The sequence below is a fragment of the Heptranchias perlo genome, chromosome 19 (assembly GCF_035084215.1).
Source record: "Heptranchias perlo isolate sHepPer1 chromosome 19, sHepPer1.hap1, whole genome shotgun sequence".
Lineage (NCBI taxonomy): Eukaryota > Metazoa > Chordata > Chondrichthyes > Hexanchiformes > Hexanchidae > Heptranchias > Heptranchias perlo.
The window spans coordinates 27,965,271-27,986,034 of NC_090343.1; the positions used below are offsets into that span (position 1 = coordinate 27,965,271).

The 20,764-nt window shown below is 42.8% G+C and overlaps 1 protein-coding gene across 2 annotated transcripts; it reads right to left on the reverse strand.

Moving 5' to 3' along the window:
- Nucleotides 1-3,865: 3,865 nt before the first annotated feature.
- On the reverse strand, nucleotides 3,866-20,526 carry zgpat (zinc finger, CCCH-type with G patch domain). Of its 2 annotated transcripts, XM_068000551.1 has the most exons (6): nucleotides 19,820-20,525; nucleotides 14,128-14,261; nucleotides 8,660-8,812; nucleotides 6,659-6,790; nucleotides 5,666-6,089; nucleotides 3,866-4,536 (listed from the first exon to the last, which is right to left on the reverse strand). In XM_068000551.1, exons 1-6 carry the CDS (start codon nucleotides 20,383-20,385, stop codon nucleotides 4,398-4,400), a joined length of 1,548 nt encoding a protein of 515 aa, XP_067856652.1. In that variant the 5' UTR covers nucleotides 20,386-20,525; the 3' UTR covers nucleotides 3,866-4,397. The 2 variants fall into 2 exon arrangements, with proteins under 2 accessions (XP_067856652.1, XP_067856653.1); XM_068000552.1 differs by lacking the exon at nucleotides 8,660-8,812 and having other exon boundaries at nucleotides 19,820-20,526.
- Nucleotides 20,527-20,764: the final 238 nt, after the last annotated feature.

Sequence of the window (20,764 nt, forward strand, 5' to 3'; positions counted from 1 at the left end):
TAGGGCTCATGAGGATTGGTTAATGGACAAAAAAGAGTAGGAATAAACGGGTCATTTTCAGGTTGGCACGTTGTAACTAGTGGGGTGTCACAGGGATCAGTGCTTGGGCCTCAGCTGTTCACAATATATATTAATGAATTAGATGAGGGGACCGAGTGTAATGTATCCAAGTTTGCTGACGGTACAAAGCCAGGTGGGAAAGTAAGCTGTGAGGAGGACGCAAAGGGATATTGACAGGTTAAGTGAGTGGGCGAGATGGAGTATATTGTGGCAAAATGTGAAATTATCCACTTTGGTAGGAAGAATAGAAAAGCAAAATATTTTTTAAAAGATTAGAGACTAAGCAATGTTGGTATTCAGAGGGATTTGGGTGTCCTTGTACACGAATCACAGAACATTAACATGCAGGTTCAGCAAGCAGTTAGGAAGGCAAATGGTATGTTAGCCTTTATTGCATAGGGGTTGGAGTACAAGAGCAAGAAAGGCTTGCTGCTATTATACGGGGCTCTGGTGAGACCACACCTGGAGTAGTGTACAGTTTTGGTCTCCTTACCCAAGGCAGGATATACGTGCCTTAGAGGGGGCGCAATGAAGGTTCACTAGATTAATTCCTGGGATGAGAGGGTTGTCCTATGAGGAAAGATTGAGTAGAATGGGCCTATATTCTCAAGTTTAGAATGAGAGGTGATCTCATTGAAATGTATAAAATTCTTGACAGGGTAGATACTGAGAGACAGTTTCCCCTGGCCGGAGAGTCTAGAACTAGAAGTCATAGTTTCAAGATAAGGGGTCAGCCATTTAGAACCGAGATGAGGAAAAATTTCTTCAATCGGAGGGTTTTGAATCTTTGGAATTCTGTACCCCAGGGAGCTGTGGATGCTCAGTCATTGAGTATATTCAAGATTGAGATCAATAGATTTTTGGACACTAAGGGAATCAAGGGATATGGGGATAGGGCGGGAAAGTGGAGTTGAGGTAGATCAGCCATGATCTTATTGAATGGTAGAGCAGGATCGAGGAGCCATATGGTCTACTCCTGCTCCTATTTCTTATGTTCTTAAATCCTGTTTAGCAGAAGACATTTGAAGCACCTGTGTATCATCACCCACTTCTGTCCATACATCAACTCCAATGGCACTAAACTATTTATTTATACCAGTTACCAGCATGCTTGATTTCTCAAACTCTCTTCAACAACCTCCTCCTTACGTAAACGCCATTACCCACACAAAGTCCCACTCACCTATTGCCCCGTACTTGCCACCCTCCACTGCTGTTGCTCCCACTAAACACCATAATTTCAAAATCATCATTAACAAATTTCTCCATGACCTTGTCTCACCTACACCTCTGCAAAATCCTCCAGCTCTCACATCCTCAATTCTTTTGACTCTTGATTCCCTCTCTGCTCTACCATCTGTGACTGAGTACTTTATCAAACGATCTCAGGATTAAACAAGATCTCTTTTGAGATACAAAACAGCTGCAGGGTTCCAGCAGAATATATTTTTACGCATAAGTGGAAGTGAAGGTTGGAGTCTAGTACCTCAAATGGCAAAGTGTTGAATACCTGGGTTTGAATCCCAACGTCAAATGTTCTTTTATTGAGGTGATCTTTGACAGATCAGTGCAAGTGAGTTTTCAGGCAGGTCCACATGTAGTGGCAGAAAAACTCCCATGTCAAAAAAGGAAAATTTTGCATGGAAGCCGCTTATAAGCTGAGTAGAAACAGAAACATAGAAAATAGGACCAAGAGTAGGCCATTCGGCCCTTCTCCGCCATTCAAAATGATCATGGCTGATCATCTAACTCAGTACGCTATTCCCGCTTTTTCCCCATATCCCTTGATCCCTTTAGCATTAAGAAATATATCTATCTCCTTCTTGAATACATCTAATGACTTGGCCTCCACTGCCTTCTGTGGTAGAGAATTCCACAGGTTCACCACCCTGAATGAAGAAATGTCTCCTCATCTCGGTTCTAAATGGCATACCCCGTATCCTGAGACTGTGCCCCCTGTTTCTGGACTCCCCAGTCATCGGGAACATCCTCCCTGCATCTAGTCTGTCTAGTCCTGTTAGAATTTTACATGTTTCAATGAGATCACCTCTCATTCTTCTAAACTCAAGTGAATATAGGCCTAGTCAACCCAATCTCTCCTCATAAGTCAGTCCTGCCTTCCCAGGAATCAGTCTGGTAAACCTTCATTGCACTCCTTCCATGGCAAGCACATCCTTCCTCAGATAAGGAGACCAAAACTGCACACAATACTCCAGATGTGGTCTCACCAAGGCCCTGTATAACTGCAGTAAGACATCCCTGCTCCTGTACTCAAATCTTCTTGCAATGAAGGCCAACATTCTATTTGCCTTCCTAACTGCTTGCTGCACCTGAATGCTCGCTTTCAGCGACTGGTGTACAAGGACACCCAGGTCTTGTTGCACCTCCCCTTTTCCCAATCTATCACCATTCAGATAATAATCTGTCTTTCTGTTTTTATAACCAAAGTGGATAACCTTACATTTATCCACGTTATACTGCATCTGCCATGTTCTTGCCCACTCACCCAACTTGTCTAAATCACATTGGAGCCTCTTTGCATCCTCCTCATAGCTTACATTCCACTCCAGCTTTGTGTCATCTGCAAACTTGGAAATGTTACATTTAGTTCCCTCATCCAAATCATTGATATATATTGTGAAAAGCTGGGGCCCAAGCACTGATCCCTGCGGAACCGCACTAGTCACTGCCTGCCACCCGGAAAAAGACCCATTTATTCCTACTCTCTGTTTCCTGTCTGTCAACCAATTCTCAATCCATGCCAGTATATTCCCCCCAATGCCATGTGCTTTAATTTTCCACACTAACCTCTTGTGTGGGACCTTATCAAATGCCTTCTGAAAATACAATACACCACATCCACTGGTTCTCCCCTATCTATTCTACTAGTTACATCCTCAAAAAACTCCAGTAGATTTGTTAAGCATGAGTTCCCTTTCATGCTGACTTTGTCCAATCCCATTAATGCCCTCCAAGTTTTCTGTTATCACATCTTTTATAATAGACTCTAGCATTTTCCCCACTACTCGTGGTAGGCTAACTGTCTGTAATTCCCTGTTTTTTCTCTCCCTCCTTTTTTAAATAGTGGGGTTACATTTGGCACTCTCCAATCTGTAGGAACTATTCTAGAGTCTATAGAATTTTGGAAGGTGATCACCAATGCATCCACTATTTCCACGGCCACTTCCTTTAGTACGCTGGATGTAGATTATCAGGGGATTTGTCAGCCTTTAGCCCCATTAATTTCCCTAGCACTGTTTTTTTTTTACTAATACTGGTTTCCTTCAGTTCCTCCCTCTCACTAGACCCTTGGTTCCCTAACAGTTCTGGTAGGTTATTTGGTTCTGTCTTCACAAAGGAAGACACAAAGTATGTGTTTAATTGTTCTGCCATTTCTTTGTTCCCCATTATAATTGCCCCCATTTCTGACTGTAAGGGACCTACATTTATCTTCACTAATCTAAGCTTTTACAGTCAGTTTTTATGTTCCCTGCAAGTTTACTCTCATACTCTATTTTTCCCCTCTTCATCAATCGCTTGATCCGTTTTTGCTGAATTCTAAACTGCTCCCATTCCTCAGGCTTGCCGCTTTTTCTGGCAATTTTATATGTCTCCTCTTTGGATCTAATACTATCCCTAATTTCTTTTGTAAGGCACAGTTGAGCCACCTTTCCTGTTTTATTTTTGACAGGAATGAATAATTGTCGTAATTCCTGCACACGTTCTTTAAATATTAGCCATTGCCTATCCACCATCATTCCTTTTAGTAAAGTTCCCCAATCTATCATAGCCAACTCGCACCTCATACTTTCATAATTTCCTTTATTTAGATTCAGGACCCTAGTTTTGGATTCAACTACTTCACTATCCATCTTAATGAGGAATTCTATCACGTTATGTCACTCTCCATCTTAATGAGGAATTCTATCATGTTATGAATAGTATCAAAAAAGTTAAAAGCTATCTTGAGTTTAACAGAGTGGTTCCTTTTAAGTACTGAAGAAAAGTCATGGGAGGAAATAATTTTATATAACTAACAGTATAGAATTTACAACACTGACATAAACAATGTTACTGTTTTCAGTTTTTAAAAAGTTACTAAAGCAATTATGATCATTTCTGGGTGCTGTACATCAAGCCTCATTGAATAACACAAATGATTTTCACTATTAGTTCTCTGCACTGAAATGCAAAACATTCAAAAGGACACATACCAAGTAACACAAAATACAAGAACCATATTATGTTAATTGCATTGGATGTATCATACAGAAAAGAAATGCTGCACAAATTGGTACATTTCAAAACAAGGACAAAGAGCAACGAATTATTTAAAATCAGAATTTGGTCATCTTCTTGTGCGTGTCTGCTTTCTTTTGCTCTCGCTGGGCCCCGGCTTCCTGAGTCTTTAAATAGGACAATTGCTTCTTTGCATTAGACAACTTCTCTTCCAGATGGGAAGTTACTGCTTTGTCTCTGTAATAAACCAGTAAACAAAACTGAAACATAGGTGACTAAGTGATGTTGTGGAGACATACCTGTCGATACTCCTCAGCGACGGAGTTAAATCTTAACCCTTACTCTACTGAGCACTGAATGTTACTTTACTATACAAGTCCCCCAATGGACACTCTAGGACTCTACAGCGGATAAACCACTTAACATAGCTTTTGCCCTCCCTTTAAAAATATTAATCTGCAGTAATTTAACAAAACAAAATCTATGTAGACACCTACAAGTCCCAACAAAAAACTAAACAATTCTGCTTTATATGTGTATTAAGAAATTACCAACATATAAAAAGATGCAATATGCACTCAGTGTGTGTATGTGTGTGTGAGAGAGGGGAGAGAAAGAAGAATAGCAAATCCAAGTTGGAGGAGTGTAGGCTGCGAGCTGGTGTGCAAGACTAGAGGAGGTTACAGAGGTAGGGTAGTGCAAGTCAGAAGGATATGAGACAAGGATTTTGAAATCAGTACAATGGGGAATGGGAAGCCAGCAGAGGTCAGCGTAGATGGGAATGATAGGTGAACAGGGTTAACAGAGGAATTGGGGAAGTTAGTGAAGAGGGTGTTGGAAAAGTTCAGCCTGGGGGTAACGAAGACGTGGCCGGATGGCAGCATCAGCAAGGTAGAAATAGGGATGAGCATCCGACAGGAGATTGAAGCAGGAAGTCTTGGTCCAAATGTGGGATTTTGAAGCTCAGCCAAGAATTAAACAGGATATGAGGAGGCAATTTTCACCGTTACCTCTTGGGCAGTAATCTGCGCGCTCATTATAGAACCTGCCCGATTTCAATGGAAATGAAAATTGGCTAGGTTTTACAGTGGGCGGGTGAACCACTGCCAGATTAATGTCCAGTGAAGGTGAAAATTATTCCTGGTTCCCCCCAGATTACATATTGAGCAGCTAAGAAAGGGATGGAATGAGGGGTGTAAGTGTGGATTTTCTAATGGGAACCAAATAGGATGTCTTTGGTCACTTTCAATGAGTTTTACGGTGAGCATCTACCATCATAAACAATACAACGTAAACTAGAATAGATAGACCCATCTAACTGAATTGATTAAGCTCTAAATTGCAAACAGAGCAGTAGATAAGATACCTTCCAACATTTCTTCCAAGTGCCTCCATAATTTTTGCAATGTCCTTTTCAGTATGCTCAATTTTTTCCATTATCTGAAAAAGCTGGATATTTAGAGTTTTCTTCATGCTTTTACTCCCCCGGTAACGTTCTTTGCTGTTTTTCTCCCCCATAGGGAATGCAGTTTGAACTGGTGAACTGCTAGTCTGTCCAGTACTTTGAAGTTTGTCATTCAAAAAGTCAAATACAGTCTGGCGAGGTTTTCGCTCTTTAACAACATGTGAACCACCTTCGCCTTTCCTCTTGTGCTTCTTTTTGTGGAGGTGGCTCAGTTTTCCTTCTCGCTTCTTTTGCAGGATTTCAGCACATTGATCTAGGGACTTCCCTGGTGGTAAAACCACTGCTTGTACAGGCTCCACTCGACCTTCAGCATTCTTCCCCAAACCTAAAAGAAACATCACCCCCCGCCGCAGCAGTTACAAGTCATTCTCTTTCAAATGAAGTAGATTATGAATGTAAATTTTAAAAAGTAAACAAACAATTTTTGGTTTAAAAAAAACAATGTTTTCTTCATTAGTATTGCATAACCTGTTCTCAAGACCACACCCATATGGAAAGTCAAGGTTAGAGATGCAGAAAACAGTAAGTGGTTCAATTTGGGAAGCTGCATACTGCCTGTGACAACTAAAACTCTGTCTCTCATCTCCCCAAAAATGAACATGGCTGTTTGGGTGGAATTTATAAAAGAAACTATCCTTTACCTTTCCTGAATTTATATAGCATCATCTGTTGCATGTCAATGCATCCATTAAATTGATGCAATATGATATAACTGACATTACATTTAATACATAAAGCTGAATAATTTAGTTTGGTTATTGCGTATACTAGGAAACAATTGCTTGAGTCAGTGTTATTTTCGGATCTCAGCAAAGGCATTAAACACATGGTACTTATCTACTAAAAGGTGACACTTGGACAGTAATGCAGCATGGTAAGTTCTTGCAGTCTTACCTTTTCCAAATTCGTAACCCATTTTAACCATTAGTTTGGATCCCATGCCCCGAGTGTGAGCTTCCCAACCAGCAAATGTCGAGCTGCAAGCTGGAGTCCAATCTCCTTTCTCCGCAGAATTTTCATCCAAAACTGTGAAACAAGATAATGGAGTGGGAAAAGTTATTAAAAAAAACAGAATACCATTTTGGTTTTTAAAAATTCAGTTTATGACTTCAAGATGTTTGAACATTAAAATAACTTACATTCATATACATAACAAAATGTCCCAAGGTGTTTGACAGGAGGAAGTGTGGGTGTCAAGCAGGAAACAGGAGAAAAGTTAGGGGAGGTGACTGAAAGCATAGCCAAAGTGGTATGTTTTGACTGGGCTTCTGACGGTGAAATTTAGGAAGAGAGTCCCAGAGTGCTGGGACATGGTGCCTGAAAGCACGGTGGTAGACAGCAAGAAGGCAAGGGAAGCATGGTAGACCAGAATAGCAAAAGCAGAAAATGGGTGCTGGGATGTTAGGCTGCAGGAGTTTGCAGAGGTGATGGGGGGCAAGGCTGTGAAGGGATTTCAAGACAAGGATTTTGAAATTATTATGTTGGGGAGACAAGGATGAGGACTATTCTTAAAATCAACCATATTGTTTATGTTTAGGGCAATTTTTATTTTGTATATATCTTAAACAAGCTACACAGACTATACACCAATTCACATATATAGGTAAAGTAGTTGTGTATTAGTTGATGAAAATCAATTTACCCAAATAATTCAATATTTGGATACATTAAAATGACAAATTAGAGAATGTCTTTGTTAAATATGGACTCGGTGGAGTCGATTTTTGTGTTCACTGCCTGGGTGGTGATCCGGCGGAGTGATCTCCTGTCCGTATTAGAACTTGTCTTATTTACATTACAGAGAACTTACAGCACAGAAACAGGCCAAGTGGTCTATGATTTTCATTTCATCGATTTCAATGAAAACCTGTGGGTTGTTCTCCAGATCACCGCCCGGGCGGCGAACGTGAAAATCTACACCGGTATCTCTTCATATTGAATGCCCACCTCATTCGGTGAATGTATGTAAATTTCCTAGCTAACTTCCTCAGATACATTTTAGTACATAATTTCAATAAGTGCACATCTCAGTATCTTAAGGACTGGCTCCATGTATCTGTATTGTTATATCACACCCATGCTGGCTGGTTTGAGCAATCAATGAAAGTTACTTATAGTCAAGATTTCAATTCACAAACATTTTCTAACAATCTTGAATGCAAAATGAACAGTGTGCCATTAGTGAAGACGTCTCACTTCATCCAAGTTCCTATAGTGTATATGGGACCTAGAGGATCCCCACAATATGGCTTTTTGAATGTAGATGGCTGACATCATAACTCACAAGCCAACATATTTACTTCTGACACAATTTGTTTACTCAATTGTGAGTTCTTGATAAACAAAAATGTATTGATAGAGACAGCAGTCTGTTGGCATAGTGCATTTGTGTATACAAAAGTAGAACTAGCCCATAGTTTCCCACACTCGAGAGTTCTGTATGGCAGAGAAAGGAAAGAACAAGTAGAGCTCAGAAATGTATTCATCAAGGGTTGGTGGCTTCATAAATAAATGGAGAATAAAATCGGCCTTGAGCACTGGAGATTACCTTTGTCTGGAACTCGAGAATACATGCCCTACTCTGGTCAAAGATAGGGCCTGAACAAATATCCCAAGATGTTTTATACCATGACTGAGGCCACAGAATTACGATTTGATAATGTTCTAAGCAAAGATATTTTACAATAGCTCACCAAACATCATCTCTTATTTTACATGTATTACCTAATAAATAGATTAGAACACTTTTTTTTATTGGCAATATTCTCCAACTAAAATCACACAAAAAATACCTAATTAGTTGTGAAGAAAATGTTAATTGTTAAATTCCAGGATAAAACTGTGACTAGATTTGCTAAAGAAAACAACAGCTGTAACCTATTTTATAGTTCTTACGTTTTGCATAACCAAGCTGCCCCTCATCCTCAGAGCTAGAGGAGGAGGAAGACTCGTCAATCCGAGGTACTGGCATAATCCCATCCCCCTCCACTACAATTTCCTTCTGAAGCAAGGAATCAAATTTTACTGTAAAATAACCATCGTCAATGTCTGAAAAACACAAACCATTTCCGTGCATTAGCCAAGTTTCATGAATATGAACTTTTCTAAAATTACTAGTATTTTGCCCATAGAGTTACTCATGGTGAATCCTCTCCTCACCTGATCTTTGAGACCTGGTCCATCTCTTTTTCCCCCATGCTATCTTACCACTCACCCAATCTCTGTTAAGCCAAATTTTTCAAATTCATTTTACACAAAGCCAGAAGCCCCGAGGTAAAAGGGGGCAGAGCAGCAACCCACATTTTAATATTCTCTACAGCTGGGAGTGCAGCTATAATCCAGGATTAAAGAGTAGTTGTTTTGCAAAGCTGGAAATGGGGCCACAGTCTCAGGTCAAGAATGGCCAGGGCAGGGGTGGGGGGTGGAAAGAGAGAAAAAGATAATTTTTTAAATTTTCTATAAAGGGGGTTCCAAAAAAAAGCACAGGAACAGGCTTTGAGTATAAAAGAAACAGCAGAGATGTAAGTGGGGATGGTGACTTTTCATATTTATATTTAAATTTATGTATTTAAAAAGTTACAAGCTTCAAACTTACCTTCAATGTCTAAAAATTTTAAAAAGAATAAAATGGCAGAGTTCAGAAACTCACTCCAGATACCACCTAGTGACCAGAACCAACAACTAAATAGTGAAAAGTTGACATACCAAAATTGCACTGTAAACATTGATATAAATGCATGAGGCCCTATGCAAGTTTTATATATACTATAAATTCAACTCACTTAAAGCAATGACCAGAACTTAAGGTATTCCAAGATATTCATTTTATAATCCACTTTATGATTTATTATATTATATTTTACTGCAGCGCAAAACAATATGTGCTAGGATAGCCAAGCTGCTTGAGATTCCCCCACTCACTACTAAAAAACACAATGTGCCGGCCTAATTAATGGGAGTGTAGGGCCAGAAAGGGATATTTACTTACTAACCACTGTGAAAGTCATAACTAATGCAGCAGATGTGGTACCCTGTCAAGTGCTTTTTGAAAACCAAGGTTGATAGGCCATAAAAAAGCAAGACATGGTTTAAGGCAAGAGGTATTGAAAATAAAAGTCATGATGTAATGGTGAATCGATATAAAACTTTAACAAGACCACAGTTGGAGTACTGTGTGAAGTTTTGGGCTCCACACTGTAGGAAGAAGTTGATGCAATAGAGGCACAGATTCATTATATTTCTTTATACCAGCATCATCCTAAATACAAAGGAAAACTTGGAAAAATTGTGTCTGTTTTCATTAGAACAGAGGAGATTAAGGGGTTAATAGATAGAGATTATGAAGGGATGAAACAGTAGATAGAAAAAGACAGTTTCCAGTGATTGAGAAGTTTAGAATAAGGGGACATATTTATAAGATTAAATGTAAGGGATTTAGGACAGGGAGCAGGACAAACTTTTTTTTACACCCAGATACACTTGCAGATCAGATATTACAGCCAACCATATTGTAAAGTTCTCTTTACTCTGTTCCAAACTCAGAAGAGTTTAGTTTACAGTAGTGCAATTTATGGTAAAAGATATCACAACATTACTGAAAGATGGCAATGCCATTTCAAAACACATAAAAAGGAATTAAAATCACCATTAATAAATACATACATTTTTTTTTATTCGTTCACGGGATGTGGGCGTCGCTGGCAAGGCCGGCATTTATTGCCCATCCCTAATTGCCCTTGAGAAGGTGGTGGTGAGCCGCCTTCTTGAACCGCTGCAGTCCGTGTGGTGACGGTTCTCCCACAGTGCTGTTAGGAAGGGAGTTCCAGGATTTTGACCCAGCGATAATGAAGGAACGGCGATATATTTCCAAGTCGGGATGGTGTGTGACTTGGAGGGGAACGTGCAGGTGGTGTTGTTCCCATGCGCCTGCTGCCCTTGTCCTTCTAGGTGGTAGAGGTCGCGGGTTTGGGAGGTGCTGTCGAAGAAGCCTTGGCGAGTTGCTGCAGTGCATCCTGTGGATGGTGCACACTGCAGCCACAGTGCGCCGGTGGTGAAGGGAGTGAATGTTTAGGGTGGTGGATGGGGTGCCAATCAAGCGGGCTGCTTTATCTTGGATGGTGTCGAGCTTCTTGAGTGTTGTTGGAGCTGCACTCATCCAGGCAAGTGGAGAGTATTCCATCACACTCCTGACTTGTGCCTTGTAGATGGTGGAAAGGCTTTGGGGAGTCAGGAGGTGAGTCACTCGCCGCAGAATACCCAGCCTCTGACCTGCTCTCGTAGCCACAGTATTTATATGGCTGGTCCAGTTAAGTTTCTGGTCAATGGTGACCCCCAGGATGTTGATGGTGGGGGATTCGGCGATGGTAATGCCGTTGAATGTCAAGGGGAGGTGGTTAGACTCTCTCTTGTTGGAGATGGTCATTGCCTGGCACTTATCTGGCGCGAATGTTACTTGCCACTTATCAGCCCAAGCCTGGATGTTGTCCAGGTCTTGCTGCATGCGGGCTCGGACTGCTTCATTATCTGAGGGGTTGCGAATGGAACGGAACACTGTGCAGTCATCAGCGAACATCCCCATTTCTGACCTTATGATGGAGGGAAGGTCATTGATGAAGCAGCTGAAGATGGTTGGGCCTAGGACACTGCCCTGAGGAACTCCTGCAGCAATGCCCTGGGGCTGAGATGCTTGGCCTCCAACAACCACTACCATCTTCCTTTGTGCTAGGTATGACTCCAGCCACTGGAGAGTTTTCCCCCTGATTCCCATTGACTTCAATTTTACTAGGGCTCCTTGGTGCCACACTCGGTCAAATGCTGCCTTGATGTCAAGGGCAGTCACTCTCACCTCACCTCTGGAATTCAGCTCTTTTGTCCATGTTTGGACCAAGGTTGTAATGAGGTCTGGAGCCGAGTGGTCCTGGCGGAACCCAAACTGAGCATCGGTGAGCAGGTTATTGGTGAGCAAGTGCCGCTTGATAGCACTGTCGACGACACCTTCCATCACTTTGCTGATGATTGAGAGTAGACTGATGGGGCGGTAATTGGCCGGATTGGATTTGTCCTGCTTTTTGTGGACAGGACATACCTGGGCAATTTTCCACATTGTCGGGTGGATGCCAGTGTTGTAGCTGTACTGGAACAGCTTGGCTAGAGGCGCAGCTAGTTCTGGAGCACAAGACTTCAGCTGGGATCCAGTGCACTCAGCCGTTTCTTGATGTCACGTGGAGTGAATCGAATTGGCCGAAGACTGGCTTCCGTGATGGTGGGGATATCGGGAGGAGGCTGAGATGGATTATCCGCTCGGCACTTCTGGCTGAAGATGGTTGCAAACGCTTCAGCCTTGTCTTTTGCACTCACGTGCTGGACTCCGCCATCATTGAGAATGGGGATGTTTGCAAAGCCTCCTCCTCCCGTTAGTTGTTTAATTGTCCACCACCATTCACGACTGGATGTGGCAGGACTGCAGAGCTTTGATCTGATCCGTTGGTTGTGGAATCGCTTAGCTCTGTCTATAGCATGTTGCTTCCACTGTTTAGCATGCATGTAGTCCTGAGTTGTAGCTTCACCAGGTTGGCACCTCATTTTTAGGTACGCCTGGTGCTGCTCCTGGCATGCTCTTCTACACTCCTCATTGAACCAGGGTTGATCCCCTGGCTTGTTGGTAATGGTAGAGTGAGGAATATGCCGGGCCATGAGGTTACAGATTGTGCTGGAATACAATTCTGCTGCTGCTGATGGCCCACAGTGCCTCATGGATGCCCAGTTTTGAGCTGCTAGATCTGTTCTGAATCTATCCCATTTAGCACGGTGGTAGTGTCACACAACACGTTGGATGGTGTCCTCAGTGCGAAGACGGGATTTCATCTCCACGAGGACTGTGCGGTGGTCACTCCTACCAATACTGTCATTTGCGACAGGTAGATTGGTGAGGACGAGGTCAAGTAAGTTTTTCCCTCGTGTTGGTTCGCTCACCACCTGCCGCAGGCCCAGTCTAGCAGCTATGTCCTTCAGGACTCGGCCAGCTCGGTCAGTACTGGTGCTACCGAGCCACTCTTGGTGATGGACATTGAAGTCCCCCACCCAGAGTACATTTTGTGTCCTTGCTACCCTCAGTGCTTCCTCCAAGTGGTGTTCAACATGGAGGAGGACTGATTCATCAGCTGAGGGAGGACGGTAGGTGGTAATCAGCAGGAGGTTTCCTTGCCCATGTTTGACCTGATGCCATGAGATTTCAAGGGGTCCAGAGTCAATGTTGAGGACTCCCAGGGCCACTCCCTCCTGACTGTATATCACTGTACCGCCACCTCTGGTGGGTCTGTCCTGCCGGTGGGACAGGACATACCCAGGGATGGTGATGGAAGAGTCTGGGACGTTGGCTGAAAGATATGATTCTGTGAGTATGGCTATGTCAGGCTGTTGCTTGACTAGTCTGTGGGACAGCTCTCCCAATTTTGGCACAAGTCCCCAGATGTTAGTAAGGAGGACCTTGCAGGGTCGACTGGGCTTGGCGTTTTGCCGTTGTCGTGTCTGGTGCCTATTGGTCCGATGCCGGGTGGTCCGTCTGGTTTTATTCTTATTATGACTTTTCGTAGCGAGATTTTACAACTGAGTGGCTTGCTAGGCCATTTCAGAGGGCAATTAAGAATCAACCACATTGCTGTGGGTCTGGAGTCACATATAGGCCAGACCGGGTAAGGGCGGCAGGCTTCCTTCCCTAAAGGATATTAGTGAACCAGATGGGTTTTTACGACAATCCGGTAGTTTCATGGCCATCATTACTGATACTAGTATTTTAATTCCAGATTTTTATTTAATTGAATTTAATTAATTAATTGAATTTAAATTCGCCAGCTGCCGTGGCGGGATTTGAACTCATGACTCTGGATTTTAGTCCAGGCCTCTGGATTACTAGCCCAGTAACATAACCACTATGCTACCGTACCCTGTGTTTAATAATTGTTGGTAAAAGGGCTAAAAGTCAGAGAAATCATTAAATATTTAGATTTTTAAAGTTATTTTGCTAAATAATATAACTGCAGTGAAAATTTCAGCACATCCTCATGCTAGAAGTCTCTAATTGCAGTCCAGCGATACTGTAATTTTCATTCCAACTTTTAGCAGATAAAATAGTGGCTTTTTGAAATGCAACAGTTGAATTTGTTCTACAAATCAAGGCTTTAATCCAAACATATATTAAAGTCCACTTTCTCACCAAGTAGTATCACTAGGATTCAACAGTCTATGTACTAACAAAGGAGAATATACACAGACATAACCGTGATTAGCATGTTTCGTTTTAACAGCATTTAAATTGTGCAAGATTAAGTGTGATCAGTCAGGAAATTTACACATACTGTACTTACCTAGGATTTTAGCTGCATACCAAATCTCATCTTCATACTTAGCTAAACAGGGCGACCCCACCTCAAGTGAACTGAGGTCCAATTCTTCAAACCCCCGTAGTTCAGACACAGCCACAACGTCTCCATGTGAGTATCTAGTCAGACACAATTATTTTCAGCATTGTAAACTTTCTTTTAAAATACGCATTTTTCATAAGTCTTTCATCATACATTTTTAGTCCAATTTTCCCTCCTCTTTTTCTCATTCACATACACCAGGGGCTTCCGGTACCTCACGCAAATGACTATTTTTCACACGTGAGTGACATTAGACTAGTCAACCATATGGGGTATCACAATCAACATCCACATATGCACACTTTTCATCAGGATTCACTGAAGCAAGGGAAAACCCCGGATGATCTTGTGGCCAACTCTAGCACCCCTTACTGCCACCCTGTCTGAGCCCAAATGCCCAGCACAGACTGGGAATCAAAACGGAGACCTACCTAGTCTGTATGGCTCAGTTTCACCTACAATGCATTTTTAACTTCTAAAAAGGAAACGGAATTTCTACTGCAGTTAAGCTATAAAAAACATGTCTTGAAAGTTGTCCATTTTCCTTAAAGACTAGTAGAGCAGAAAGGGATTGAAATTCTACATGTCCAATAACCAGAATATTCTTTATTTACACAAAACATCACAGAAATTCCAGTGTACATGTGAAAAACAAAGACTGCATTTTGTAGTACTCACTTCCTCCACTTAGAGAGAGTTTATTTTGGACATCTTGTGACTGAAAGCTAGTACTGCAGCAATTCAGAATTGAGTGCACCTGCAATGTGCTTCAGGACATAATCAAGTACTGGATCATTATACACACACACTTTCAATGGCTGACATGAGTTTCCCCCCCCCCCACCTCAAAAAATTAGCAATGCATAAATAAAAATAACATACAAGTGAATAAAGTGAAATATTATGTACATTAATTTTGTATACAACAGCAAGGTTGCTATTACATTAGACAAAACTCGCAACAATCTCATTTATAAAATCCCTGCATTTAACAGAGAAATAGATGTTGAGCAGAAGAAATTATAGGTGAGATGACCAAAGGCATGGTTCAAAAGATTTTAGAAGGCCTTTAATGGAGGGGAGAGAAGTAGGAAACGATGTTGTTTAGAGAGTGCAGTTGAGTCAACAACTTGCACTTATATCATGCCAGTAACTTAGTAAAACGTCCCAAGGTGCATCACTGGAGCATAATCAGACAAAAATTGACACTGAGCCAAAGGAGGAGATTTTAGGACAGGTGACCAAAAGCTTAGTCAAAGAGTTTTAAGGAGCATATTAAAGAAGAGAGAGGTGGTGAGGTTTAGAAAGGTAATTTCAGAGCTTAGGGGCTAGATGGCTGAAAGCACAGCTGCCAATCGCGAAGCGAAAGGATTGGGGGATGCACAACAGGCCAGAGTTGGAGCAATGCAGAGTTCTTGGAGGTTTGTAGAGCTGGAGAGGGTTACAGAGATAGGGAGGGGCGAGGCCATTGAGGGATCTGAACATGAGGATGAGAATTTTCAACTTAAGCCATTGGTGGACTGGAAGCCAATGTAGGTCAGCAAGCACAGGGGTGATGAGTGAACGAGACTTGGTGCAGGTTACGATACAGGCAGCAGAGTTTTGGGTGAGCTCCAGTTCATGGAGGGTGGAAGATGAGAGGCTGGCCAGGAGAGCATCAGACTAGTTGATTCTGGAGGTAACAAAAGCATGGATGAGAGTTTCAGCAGCAGATAAGCAGAGGCAGGGGCGGAGACAGGCAATGTTACATAGGTGGAAGTAGGGGTTTTTGTGATGGAGGGGATATGGGGTCGGAAGCTCAGGTTAGGGTCAAAAAAGGCACCGAAGTTGCGAACAGTCTGGTTCCACCTGCGACAATGGCCAGGGATGGGGATGGAATTGGTGGCGAGGGAGCGGTGTTTCTGGGGGGTCAAAAGCTCTGCTGCTAGTGGTATAGCAGGGGGAAGAGGGAATAATGTACAAGAGCCCGGAATCGGAGGACATCACAGTAGATAGGTGGGGCGAGATCATGTAGGGAGTTGTAAAAGAGTAAGAGCATTTTGAATGTGTTGGAGGATAGAGGCCCATGGAGGTCAGTAAGGACAGCAGTGGGAGCAAGTGGGGCGTGAGATTTTAAATGGAGTAGAAAAAAAAAAATCTTGGTGTTTAAAAACACAGGCCATTAAAGGTGATAGCAGAAGTAAATAAGCCCCTAAAAAATGGCAAATAGAATCCTTGGTTTTGCACCTAAAGGTGTAGAATACAAAGCAAAGAGGTAATGCTGAGAGTTAGGCTGCAATTGAAGTACTATGTGCAGTTTTGGACATCCAATTATGGGTAGGATATAAAAGCGAAGGAAAAGATGAAGCGTAGATTCAGTAACATGTTACCAGGGCTGAAGAGAGGCTTGAGAAGTTAGGTTTTTTTTCACTAAAGCCGATATGGTTAAGATGTGATCTGATCAAGGTCTTCAAGATTATGGAGGGTTATGTTGAAGCAATTAGTCAACAAGTGGGCACAAATATAATACAAAGAATTAAAGGGGAGGTTAGAAAAAAATGTCTTTATACAGAGGGTGGTTAGAAACTGGAATTCTCTGCCGCAAACGAGTCCATAAATTCTTTCAAAAACGGAGTTGGATAGTTGTTTGAAAAAAAGTAATATTAATGGGGCTGGGAAGTGAGCAGGAGAGTGGAATTAGATTATGTAAAGAAAAAAAGTGCAGATTTGATGATCAATGACCTGTTTCTGTGCTGTAACATTCCACGATTAGGAGAAAGGATGTGACTCCAGAGTTTTGGATGAGTTGGAGTTTGTGTATGAGGAAACTCAGGAAGCAAACAAGAAAGGCTTCAGAGAAGTTGAATCTGGAGTTAATTAAAGCGTTGACAAGGGTTTCAGTGGCAGTGGGAATGAGGGTGAGGCTAGGGCAGAGAAGGTGATATGCAGAGGTGAAAGTCAGTGATGATGGATAGGGATTGGGGTTCGAGCTTAGCTCAGGATTTAACTGGACATTAAGGTTTTGCACTCTGGCTCAACTTGAAGAGGGAGTCAGTGACGGGATATAGGCAGGGGCAAGATACAAAGTTTAAAATGAATTTGGTCTTCCCAATGCTCAACTGGAGGAAGTTCTGACTCATCCACAACTTAATGTCAGATACTCTTACAATATGGTGATGGTCATGGAATCAAGGGTGGTAGTGGAGAGGTAGAGTACAGTGTCATCGCATACCTATAGAAACTGAATGTTGCTGAGCAGAAACATTTAAAAAAAAGGGACCAAAATGGGAACTGTGAGGTCTGCCAGTGATGGAAGGAGAAGCTACTTCTGGAGATGTCCTGTCTATGTTGGGGCAAGTGGAAACACGCATGGACGATCCCATCGAAGTGGTGGTGCAGGAGGATGGAGTGGTTGACCATGTCAAATACCAGGGAGATGTTAAGGAGCAATAATATGCCACAGTTGCAATCACAGAAGATATCCAGGGCAATCGCAGAATGGTGGAATAAGGGGAAACCTTTCTGAAAGGATTCAAACAGAGAGTTGTGGAAGAGGTGAACAAGGAACTTGGTGGCAATAACATGTTCAAATTACTTAAAGAGAAAAGAGAGGTTACAGGTGGGGAGGCAGTTTGAATGGACAGTGGGATTTGTAGCATGCTTTGAGAAGGAGGTGTTGACCACAATTTTGAAGACAAGGGAAATGATGCCTTTCTAAACTAGTTAATTAGCATTGGGTCAAGGAAGCGGAAGTGAGTCGCCGAGGGGCTGGGGCATCGGGAGAGAAGCTATAGAGTGATAAGGGATTGGGACAAAGGTGAGCGAGGAGCCGGGGCAGGGTTTAGGACAAGGTAGGAGGCAGCAACTAAGGCAGCCATGCAGAGTGGCAATCTCAGAGAAAACTCCAATTTATTGAAAGAATGGGTTGGTATTGTTTTGCCTTTCATCTTGAAACAATACCAAGACAGTTGTGTTGCATCATTTCCTGTGCACACAGAAAGCTCAATTGGAACACATCACTTCCTTTGTATAAATAAAAGGACAATTTGTACTCTTTTTAGGGATTAAGATAACTTTTTAACCAATTTCCACCCATAAATTCCAGGATTTTTTTGGATGTTGATTTAACAAAATAAAAATATCTGCTTGAATTTGAGGCAAAACTCATTTCCCATTGTTTTCTTACCAAAAATCAGGTCCGGAGATGCACACGTTGCATTCAGGACATCAGCAAAATGTTACCTGCTGTATTTGCTACACTGATGTCGCTGATGCGATACATGTGCATCTCTGGATCTAATTTTTGGCAGGAAGGTAAAGACTGTAATTTTGATTTTTTTTTAAGGGGGATCGTGTTTAGGTGCTAATGTAAGGATTAGATTCTTTATACCGCTGCAAACATTAGTCTTTCATTCCTAGTTACGTTGGAGCAAAATCCAATTCAGTTCCTGCAATATCTGACATAAGGCACTTTATAAAATTAACTAATAGATCTTTCAACTTCTTCCAAGGTTAAATCATTTTTCCAACTGCATTTTTCTTAATTGTCTTCCAAGAAGCCTGTCAACTCTATGCAACTTCCTTCAGCTGGAACCCTGGGCAGTCACAGTCGATCTCACCATCACCAATGCTGTTGAGTGTTCAGCTGGCGGAAGATGCTCAAAGCAGGGACTGCCAATGGCTGTTTTTATTTCCTGCTTCAAGGTAGAATGCGAAGTGTATGATTTTTCATGACTATACGTTTAACATCGTCCATCAACTAGGAACTTAACCATGTAAAGTGTAAGCCTGCCATGTCACTCGTCAGGTGTTACAATCATAATTTTTAAAATTTTATACCCGACAAATGGTCTAACCCAAAAATGGCAACCTGTCTCTTTCTTTATAGATGCTGATAGGCCTGTTGTTTATTTCCAGCATTTTTGGTTTTCATTTTAGGATATTATTTTGATGGTCACTTAAAAAAAGTCACATTTGAATGGGTTTACAACCAGATACTCTTTCACAATCCTCAAGATGTGGAGATGCCGGTGATGGACTGGGGTGGACAAATGTAAGGAATCTTACAACACCAGGTTATAGTCCAACAAATTTATTTTAAAATCACAAGCTTTCGGAGATTGTCTCCTTCGTCAGACGAATGAATCATTCATCTGACGAAGGAGATAATCTCCGAAAGCTTGTGATTTTAAAATAAATTTGTTGGACTATAACCTGGTGTTGTAAGATTCCATACAATCCTCAAGGTACCAGGTCCATTTAACCTTTTGTCATTACATAGAATTTACAGAAACAGGCCATTTGGTCCAACAGTCTGTGCAGGTGTTTATGCAACACATGAGCCTCCTCCCACCCTACTTCATCTCGCCCTATCAACATATTCTGTTCCTTTCTCCCGAGTGCACTTATCTAACTTCCCCTTAAATGCATCTATGCTATTCGCTTCAACTACTCCATGTGGTCGCGCATTCCATATTCTCACCACTCTCCGACTAAAGAAGTTTCTATCTTCCTTATTGATGACTATCTTATATTTATGGCCCCTAGTTTTGCAGTCCCCCACAAGTGGAAACATCTTCTCCACGTTTACCCTACCAAAGCCCTTCATAATTTTTAAAGACCTCCATTAGGTCACCCCTCAGCCTTCTTCAGTTACCTGCAGGAGTCCAGGAAGCGGCAGGTCCCACTGAGATAGAAGGGACAGGGCTTCATGGCGCGCTGGGTCGGATGGATCCAAAGGACACGGACCGTTGGCTCCGGCGGCTCGTCGCTCTCGATGCCCACGATCATGGCGTTGTGATACTGCAGCGGCCCCCAGGCGGTGCGGTAGGGAGCCCGCACCTTGGTGCCACCGATCTCCTCCCCGCTCCCCTCCGGCTCCTGGTTCTGCTCTGGAGCCTCCCCGTCGGCAAGCCCGCTCAGAGCCGCCTGGAAAGCGGTGTATTCCGCGTCCAACTGAGCTCCTTCGCCAGACCCGGGCCCCGGGGAGGCCGCTCGGTGCAGCTGCTCCAGGAGCTGGCTCTTGCGGACCGACAGGAGGCTGGACTCGGTCAGAGCGATCAGCTGCTGCAGGTCGGCCCGGAGCTGGAGTAGGTCGGACTGGGCCTCGGCCTCAGTCTGGGCCTGGGCCTCGGCCTCGGCTCCCAGCGCGATCTCCACCTGCTGCAGCTGCGCCTTGTACAGCTCGATCGCCGCCTCCAGACTCGTCTCGTCCATGGCCATCGCTTCACACTCAGATTAACAACGGGAAAGTGGTCGGTCGGTCAGCCGGCCTACGGCCTCGGAGAGCCATTTCCCACCGCCATCCCGGCCACAACAACCACACCGGAAGGAAACGGCGGCGACCCCTGACCTGAAGCTGAGTGCTCCCAGTCAGAGTTTGGTCCTTTTCTCCACCCTCTGCAGCACTTGGGTCCAGTGCTGCCACCTGGCCCTGTGAACAGGACACCAAACAAACTTCTGTGCTTCAAAAATCTGTTCTTGTTCTGTGCTTCACAGTGTGGAAACATTGTTAAGGTTTTCATCAGGAGCAAAGATAATATCAGAACTAAAGTCATGTCCCTTATCCTGCCCTGTCTTGGATTTGGCAAAAAAATGTGAC

Coding starts and splice junctions, on each gene's coding strand:
- zgpat (XM_068000551.1), bottom strand. CDS start 20,385: ATGGCCATGGACGAGACGAGTCTGGAGGCGGCGATCGAGCTGTACAAG. Junction 14,262..19,819: donor CGCTTCCTGGACTCCTGCAG/GTAACTGAAGAA, acceptor GTGTCTGACTAG/ATACTCACATGGAGACGTTG. Junction 8,813..14,127: donor GTATGCAGCTAAAATCCTAG/GTAAGTACAGTA, acceptor TGTGTTTTTCAG/ACATTGACGATGGTTATTTT.